We start from the raw sequence: 9,690 nt of genomic DNA, 5'->3' as shown, positions 1-9,690 counted from the left end.
GTTACAATATTAAATTTTTTTTAGAGAAATATTGCTCTGGTAGCTACAGAGTTTGGTGGTCTCTTATGTAGCCGTGATCTGTATTACACTATCCATATCACGGGTGTCACTCAAAGCTTAAGACTTCCTTTTAGTGTTAGTCACTGGACAGTATGTGCTGTGTCTGCCTCTATGACACAAAATGGTGATCTGCAGTCAGACAAAGGACATTGTTTAAACCTGTATATCAAAGTATATAGGAAGCTACTCCTTTTTATAGACTTTTATGAAAATGTTTTTAGTTGTTTTATTGAAAGTGTTCTTACCTTCGCTTTTATGAACTGGTACAGGTCTCCCAATAATGTATGTGGTAAAATTGCTCATAACACTCTGAATGACCTTCACAGTCTGTACGAGACTAGGACCCTGAAGAAGGACCAGTAAGTCCTGGCCGACCCAGGTCACTCCCTGAACTCCTCTATTTTGTGTTACTACTGTCAGACCACAGTCTACAAAAGTGCAGGACAAACAGATATAAAAACTCCTTTGTTCCTGCTGTCATAGGCCTTTTTAACAGCTCTGTGTCAAATTGTTTTGTGGCATGTATTTATTGTTCATTTACTGTTTTTGTTTGTTACGTTTGCGTGTTGTTTATTTTATGTTTATTTATGTTTGTGTTGTTCTGCTGCTGCACCACAAATTGCCCCATGGGGGATAATAAAGATACCTTGACCCTTGAACCTTGAAAGTTACTGCGACGGTTCATGATGAAGATATCATAGATTTGTACTGAATTTGATCATAAGTGTATATAATGTGACAAATTATTTCACCATAAAGGCACCAACATCTGCTTATAGTGAACTACGTTATTAACAATCAATTGTCCCCGTTTGTTTGATAAAGTAAGAAACGAGGGATAAACTACTACTCCCACAATGCTCATGTTCGGTTGCCTTGGTAACGTTTTACGTCAGGCGCCCCTCTCTGGCCGTGCCTTGGACTGGTGTGATTGGAGGGAAACCCCGTGCATTCAGATTACATTCAGACGGACTAGCCGAGAGAATCAGCTGTCGCTTGGTACACCGACACCGCTGCTATCTACCAGTACTCAGGTATGAAAGAACTTGAAGCTTTTAAAACGCCAATTTTACGTTTGCATTTGTTGTTGGGTGTTCTGACTGACGGTAAAATATAGGTGTAATGGAAGCGCATTGGCTCCAATGGACTGTGGCGCTGCATATAGCGACGACAATGCTTAGACTAAAGAACAATGGTTAGCATAGCAGGGTTTGGGATATGTCTAATAACTGGTTTCAAAATGGAACATAAGCTATGGCAGACGGAGAAGGCGTGTCAGGTTGAAGGTGGAAACTCTGATATTCTGCACTTGGCTACTACTGCTAAACCTCTATTAACATGACAGCGTATGTAAATTGGTTAAACGTGTCACTCGCCTGTTAACGAATATCCCTAGTAATGTAGTATCCTCTCAATCAGTTTCATCGTAATATAATGAGCTACATTTGCTTAAATGGCCAGCCAGGTAAAGTAACATCATCGGCACTGTATTGTATTGTAGTGTATTAGTTTTATTTGCTAATTAGGTCTCAAGAAGTGTGTTTTATCAAAACTAACAAGACGAGGAAGTATGATTCTTATCATAGCTACCACAGACAGGTAGGTGAACAGAGAAACGCACCCTTTGAACCGGCTGTCGTCCCGCTAGCCAACCGAGTTCATAACAAACATTTGAATTTGAAATGATTCAATGAGAGCTGCTTAGCTTGGAGAGCTTGTTTCAGGAAATAGTCGGCGCCATACTGGAAACGGGTCACGAGGCCGTAACGCTAAATGACTCCATATTAGTGTATAACAGTGAAATTAGCTGTTACCTTTTCATTCACTAAATGCTGATTTACGTCAGAATAATGCCCATAAATTAAAGTGAAGCACTTTTTTGATCCATGTGGAAGAAATGAAGCGCAGTAAGCCGCACTTAGTTTCCGCTTGTTGGGCGAGCCACAGGTACAGGGATGGGTGTGGTGTGAGTGTGTGAGGGAGGGAGTGTGTATGTACTGGGGGCACATCTGCGTTTGCCGTGGAAGAATGCCAGAAACAAGCCTACAAGAACAAGTTCTTCTGGCATGTGTACCGAGACTTTGTCAGGCATTTGTTTTCCGGCTAATAATCTCTCACGCTGACACGCGATTTAAGCGGTAACTACAAATGTGTCTGTTGTAGTAGTTTATTTACAGATGCGTACAAATCCCGGTTTAACCATGGGCCATGTTACAATGTAACAAATGCTACAATTCGACCAAACTTCAGTTTTTAAAACTGCAAATGTGAAACAACAGTTATGGAGCTTGTGTGAGGGGTGATTAGTATTATAACTATTAGAGAAATGCACCATTAATCAATTAACATTTGTTGCTTTTTATCATAACGTGTTAATTTGGTTGCCAAACTCTGAACTGCGTGCAAATGTGCTTGGTTTTCTGTATCTCAGGACAGACTTTGAACACTGCACACTACATACACTCTGGGATGGTGGGATGGAAAAAAGTGATTGATTCTGTGGACACCCGCTGGCTATTTTGGATGGGTCAAACGGATATAGGTTATTGATCCAGTGATGTGACAAATCCTCTTTGTCAAGTTTACACATTGCTTTTCTCCTCTTACTCTTACAAGCCATTTCACTCAGCACTGAGTAACTTGCAGTGCTAATGCAGTTCTGTACTGCAGTAATATTTGTATTACCACTTATTAAATTAAGATTCTGATTTTCTCAAATCCAAACCATGCTTACAGCCCTTTCAGGGATATTTAAGTGCAACTACATTTCTCATTATTCAGCTAGCAAAGCTGCATCTGCAACAATAAAGACTTTCAGGATTTTTTTAGTTTAAACATAGACCTTTACACTCCTGCTTTTGTGCTCACTTGTTTTGTTTAGTTAGCCCTTGCTATACTTCCCTCTCCAGTTGCTCTGTTTCACTCCCATAACCTTGAGCTGCCATGATGTGCATCAGTGTTTCCTTGTAGAAGGACTTCCTAAGGAGGGCAGCAGTTACATTAGGGCTGCACGATATGGCCTGTAACCAATATCTCGATATTTTCAAGCTATATCGCAATACACGATATATATCTCGATATTTTTGTTGTTGTTGTTTTGTACTCTTTTTATAGCATTTTAACACTTGTCATATTTTTTATGAATTTTTAATGCATTTCATAATGTAAATATGAGCTTTAAAGCAGTGCAGGATCATACTTGGCTTATGAGACACTGTTTTAAATCAAATTTTAACCAGTCTTCATATTTTATAAATAAACCTTTAATAAATTTAACACCCACGTCTTATTTTGAAAACCGGAAGTGTCCACACGCTGCAGTAAGCTAGTGCTGACTTTCCCAGTTTTCTCAAAGTTTTTGCCATAAAGTCGGCAATAAGGGCGCACTTGAAAATATTGGAGCAGCTGACGTGACCACGCGAAAACGAGAGACGGCTGGCGTGACCGCAGTTGCTTTTCTTCGGAACCAAGTCGTCCGTCTCCATCTTCAATTAACTCGCTTGTGCTCTTCACTTCTCTCCTCACTTATACAGAAAGTACGCATGTGCGCAGGGGATTTTTCTGGGTGGGCGGGGCAGTGTGCTGCGTGCTGTGAGCAGCACCAGGAGTGAGTGACACAGGCAAAACTCCGGAGAATTAAATGCTGACGGCTTAAAACATTTACGTGACAAGTACTCGATGGTCGCGATATAGTCATTTCATACATCTCACGTAGAACAAGCCGCGATATATCGAGTATATTCGATATATCGCCCACCCCTAAGTTACATCATGTGCCACGACTTCAAACCTGTTTAAGTTAGTGTGCTGTGGTAGCTTCACTGGACAGAGTAGAGACTGACGTATATTGATGAATTCAAATGAGAGCCAATAGATGGTCTTTTCCTGATACTCTTCAGCCACATTAATTGTTTTTGAAATGAAAACCTTCTCTAGCTTAAAGCTCTACACATTTTACTAATGGGGACTTCTAGTAAATTGACTTCTAGCTGTGCTTTCTTTTTTCTTTGTTCCAGTGAGCAGTCATGACCGATAGACGGACAGAGCTGGTGACGAAGGCCAAGTTGGCTGAGCAGGCTGAGCGCTATGATGACATGGCTGCTGCGATGAAGGCTGTGACAATGGAAAAAGCGGAGCTGACGCACGAGGAGCGCAACCTGCTGTCGGTAGCCTACAAGAATGTGGTGGGTGCCCGCCGCTCCTCATGGCGCCTGGTGTCCAGCGTTGAGCAGAAATCCGATGGCAGCGAAAAAAAGAAGGCCATGGCCAAAGAGTACCGGGAAAAGATTGAAGGCGAGCTAGAAGGAATCTGCCATGAAGTGCTGGTGAGATAATATATCATTAGACAACATTACTGGCTTTATCTATCTGTTACAGTAATGACTTTTTGTGATTTAGACATTGGTGGGTTGAGAAATATTTTCTGTCAGTGCTCTTAAAAAATGGAGCAAGATGTATCTTCAGTCTCTGTTTATTTAAGATCATTTGATTACGCTCAATTCAGAGAGAGAGAGAAATTGGCTGTTATTCAGACATGAAACAGAAATGTGAAATTGCTATCACAGTTGCATGGCTATGTATAGTGCATGGTAAGAGGTGGGCAAATGATATCATGCCATGCTTTGTGCTTTACCCTAAGCAAAAAGTCTAAGTGTTTTCTTTTTCTTTTTCTAGACGTTGTCAAATAATGACTATTGCAGCAGTAACAGGGATAAAGAAGCAACTGATGAGGCCTCTTGCGAGATTTATAACATTCATTTATCATCGTCATCTTATTTTTAACATTACATAACACTGGATGACTGAGGAGTGACTCTAACTCCACAGTCATACATCCCTTCACCAATTCATGTTGTTGGGTGTGCCATTTCTGTCAACAAGATGGAGTGGACCTCGTAGAGAAGTGCCACGCCTTGACTGCTTCATTTCTATCCCTGGCGTCTCTCAGCAGTCCAGCTAAAGCTTTCCACCATTAACCATCATTAGTCTTGTTCTACAGCTTATCATAGCATCCTTCCTTCCACATGCTCCTGTAATGGAAAAAAAAAAGTTTTTTTAAGTGGGGTGTGAGTATGTGAAACAAGGATTTAAGTGTTTTATGTTATATGGTTCATCATATATATTTATTTATTATACATATACATACACACAGTATATATCCATATTTAATTTTATTTATTTTTTCAACAGCATACAAGGCCTTTTAAGTCTGAACTTGTGGTAATGGTCCTGTGCCCGTAGCAGCAGAAAGCAGGAACTATCATATTTTGAACAGCAACAGCTTTATAGTGCTGACTCAGGACATACAGTATTCAATCAAGTAGTTTGTGAAAAACCACCAGCTGTAGCTACAGGTTGTGAACATTAATGACACAAGTTGAATTTATGTTATTCTCAGTTAATTTAGTACCTACCTCTCAAAACTATACTGTCTCTGGAAAGTGATTATAGACCTGAAATGAACTTTAAAGTTGTAAAGTTTTCTTTGGAGTAACCTTAGTAATTTGCATGATGAAAACTAAACCTAGATTTAGATTAGATTTAATAAGTGTTCAAAAGACTGTTGGTTTGTTAAATGGATTGAAAAGCTGTCCATTTAGTGTTGTCCCTATGCAAGACAATACAATTACTGCAGAACTTTAAGGTGGACAGTATTCTAAGGATTGGGTGTGGCTGTATGTCATGCTGTTTCTAAATGAGAGTCTTTGTTATGGCAGGCTGTATCCTCAAGCGACAGGGGCAACTTGTCCCCAGCTGAGCACTCTGCAGACCTAGTAGCAATCCACACCCATCATGTATGAGTGTACAGGACATTAGAGAGCAATGTAGCCTTTTCTGCACACAGGTTGTAAACTGATCAGAAGCTGCTGAAAGATTATATGGTCCATGCACTTGGACTGTAAAGGTTTCTTTCCACAGAAGGATGCAAGTAACTTTGAGTATTTAAAGTGAAGTATTTATTGAAGTGTTATAGATGCTCCACAATTCAGCTTTCTGGGCACAGCTCCTTATGCTCAAAGAATGGTGCCAGTTTTATTAGTACTAGTTTTATCACTAGTTTATGTTACTGATTTTATCCAAACTCATTTCATATTGTACTATGTACATGTCTGAAATACTGTAGCCATCTGTAGGACCTCTGCTACTCTTCTTCTCTCAGCCTGTGCATTATCTGCCTGGTGAGTCACCAGGTCATAATCCTATAATGACAGCAGCGGAGCAACCAGCGTTCTGGCTCGCTGACCTCCACTTCGGCCCAACAGCCATATGGGGACTGAAATAGAGAGGGATGACAGTAAGGAGGACAGAGGAGGAGGAGGGGAGTAGGACAGGGATAAGGCTGAGGTATTCTTGATGCAAACTAGCTCATATGAGGTGTCTTTGACCACATCTAAAAACACATTTATTCCAGTTTTACTTAAAAGCTGGATAGAAAGCGAGACGCACCATGGATCAAACCGCACATACCTTTGGATCTTTCATTCATGTTATTACAACTGGTTGTACACACAAAAGGTAACACAAAAAATAGTATGAAAACTAAAAAAGGAACTTAGTGAAGCTGGCAGATTGCTGCATGAAGGGGCCATGTTTGTTGGCTGTTCAAACCAATAACAGACACAGGTTTTCGTTTTAGTGTTGAAGTGGTGAGAGTGGTTAAAGCTTGTACTGAATGTTCTCTTTCATGGTGGATTTGTTTTTACAAAGCTGTTACAGTCATTGTGCGTTTCCAAAGACAGCTGTGGTGCGAATATGAGTTAGTTATGCATTTTATCATTGAGAGAAATAATTCTGTAATCTAACACTAATCGTTGCTGCCCCATGCTCCTTGTGCATACCAAAGAACATGCACACACACAGCCCTGATGCTCACTTCGACTGACATTAATTAGATTTACAGGGTGTGCTAAGATATGACAAGTCTATTCAAGTGTGTAGATATCCACACGCCCTTATGGGGAATCTTTCTCAGGTCTTTGGATGCAACAAAGATAGAGAGGTAGATCATACAGATGTACATTTACTGAAAAAATACATTTAATTTACTGTCAGCATGCCTGCCATGGTTGTAGTTTGATTTTTAGCTCTGCCCTTGCCAGTGTCCCAGTTCTACATTCAGATCCCAGAGGGCTTCTCTGAGCCCTCACATCAGTCCAAAGCTTTCCACAAATGCAGGCTCTTACATCAGCCTGGTTTATTCTACTATACTTAATGTAATGTACGAATGCATTATGTTATGAAGACAATCTCACACGACATACAAAAATCCATTTAGAATACTAGTCTGTGTTTGCACTATTAATATCATATGGTGGACCCTACATAAAATTTTCAGACCACGTCTATACATTTTTCAACTTGTGACTCTAATGACCATGTTTGTCTTTGACACGGGCCCAGTCCAGTATAGTTTTAACACAGATCACTGATGCTATGGGGAATTGTGCTTTTTTTTTCATCCATATGGCAATGTTCTTTGTCATGGAAATGACATTGAAATCCACAGTTAGACCCTGAAGAGATGTGCACAAGTATTAATTCATAGGCTTCTGTAAAGGCAGTGTTTAATCTCTTTGTCTCATAGCAATAAACATGGTAGCTTAACCACAGTTTTCAGCTAGTGGTACATGCTTGTGTTGTAAAGAGCTGGGCTCTGTGAGTGACCTACTTCCCCAGCAAAAGCTCATCAGGAGTTCAGCACCCTGCATTTCTACTGTCTTTCTCCACCCCCAGCATATTTCATCCACACTCCACCATCTTCAAGCGCCACTCTTCTGTCCAGCCCATCCCTTTCTCCTCCCCCACCCTTTCATGTTATCCACCATCCACACAAACCCACCTCCCCTTAGTGTGGTCTCTGCAGCATTTGTGATGTATTTCAGGCAAAGTCTGAGACTCAAGCCCAGAGGCTATTTGAGGTAGTCAGTGTGTCACTACCCCCATTTAGGTTTAAGAAATTACTTTGAATGGTTTGAAATAATGACAGTTGCCATTGTGGGGTTAGTGGATCAGTGATGAGTTTAAGAGGTAAAAGAGCCTTGTAGTAATAAGTGTAAAATTGTCCATATTCACCAATTAACTGTGGAGACATTTTCACAGACATTTCAATGACAACTGTGGTTTCTGTGGAAGTGTAAAGTTGACTTATTTTATTTAATAACATAGAAAGTCTGCTCTTCTCTAACAGTCTGCTATGTATGTTGTGTGTGATTTCTGCCACAGGGTCTGTTGGCGGAATTTCTCATTCCTGAGGCTTGCGTAACAGAGAGCAAAGTCTTCTATTTGAAAATGAAAGGAGATTACTACCGCTACTTGGCTGAGGTGGCTACAGGAGACAAGAAGAATGGTAAGCTCCAAGTTAAGTTCCTTTTTATACTGTGTATGTGAGAATGACTTATTTCAATTTCATTATTTATGTCTGTGCGTGTTTTTCTGATTGGAAAGCCGGATTGTAAGAACTGGTATCTACGACTCCTCGCCTAGCCAAATAAGACTTATTAGACAAGATCCTATTAAATGAAAAAAACACTTAGGTATAGGTATTATTCATGGCGTTGCTCTTTGAGGCTGAGGATGACTATCACAGTATCCCCCTCTGGCTGTAAACAAAAATACATGTACTTCAATACTATTTTCCATGCAGTACAAGCGTACATAAAGCTTATTATTAAATGTAACCTAAACTACCAACTAAATGGTGTAGTATATGTTGGTAGTATAGTAGGTATAGTTTAGCTGGTGTAAAATGTTTCTGACAGGCTCAATGTGATGCATGTTTTTTTTAATACAAAGCACTGCATGAGTGCAGACAGTCTCTCCCTTCTTATTCTCCTAATGAATTTGCCCCCTAGTGGCTGTTGGGTGACATGTCTATAGTTATTGGACTGAAACGTTGTCATTCACTGAAGCTCCTAAGCTCTGTCCACTGATTTGCAAGTCGTTTGCAGCTTTATATATTTTACTGATTTCATCAATATCAAACAAAGAAGAAAAACTATTTGTATTTTATTTTAGTTTGACTTTTTAGGCCTCTGAAAATGTTCTCAAATTAAAAACAATCAGAGGAGGGAAAATCCTTTCTCATAGACATATACACTTCCCAGGCAGACACTGCCTTGTTTTAATGTCACAAATCAAGTTTGGGAAACCTCTTCACTAAAATAGAACAGAGAATTTGTAGAGCAAATTGTAAAGCAATGAGTTTCCGTACTGGCTTTCAGCCCTCTACCTCTTTCCATAATCTTTTTTAAAATGACTGCCACAGGATGTTTGACTTGGTTAGGAAAGGCTCCCCTCTGGGTTTCAGCTTTCCCCTAAGACCTTGATACAATGCCAGAAGACAACTAAAGGAACTTATGACATAGTGGAAGCTTGTCTGTTGAATTTTCAGAGGTTTGCTTTTCATTCATCTATGCACCCAAAAATATAGGGAGTGTGCTGTTGTTCCAATTTACACTGAATCTCACTGAAACAACAGCCTCATAATTATGTGTCTAAATATCAATTTAGGGATTTTTTTTCTCAAATACATTCAGCATTTCCATAAATGTGCAGAGTTTGTAGTTCATGTAATTGGAAACTTAAACTTTCGTGGGCGATTGTTTTGTGTGATTTTTTTTTTTTTTTTTT

At 39.8% G+C, this 9,690-nt stretch overlaps 1 protein-coding gene across 1 annotated transcript in view; it reads left to right on the top strand.

The window, feature by feature from the left end:
• The first annotated feature begins 958 nt into the window (after positions 1-958).
• The window catches only part of LOC104936333 (14-3-3 protein beta/alpha-B), a 10,595-nt gene continuing 1,863 nt past the window's right edge, over positions 959-9,690 (top strand). Inside the window, exons 1-3 of the mRNA XM_010752358.3 lie at positions 959-1,094; positions 4,077-4,385; positions 8,284-8,407. Of these exons, the coding sequence (XP_010750660.2) occupies positions 4,086-4,385; positions 8,284-8,407 (424 nt within the window). The 5' untranslated portion in view covers positions 959-1,094; positions 4,077-4,085. The remainder of the gene's footprint in view (positions 1,095-4,076; positions 4,386-8,283; positions 8,408-9,690) is intronic.

The sequence above is a fragment of the Larimichthys crocea genome, chromosome XIII (genome assembly GCF_000972845.2).
Source record: "Larimichthys crocea isolate SSNF chromosome XIII, L_crocea_2.0, whole genome shotgun sequence".
In the NCBI taxonomy this organism is placed as follows: Eukaryota; Metazoa; Chordata; class Actinopteri; family Sciaenidae; genus Larimichthys; species Larimichthys crocea.
Note: the sequence above shows the minus strand (reverse complement) of the source record. Positions and strands in the feature narration are given on the sequence as shown.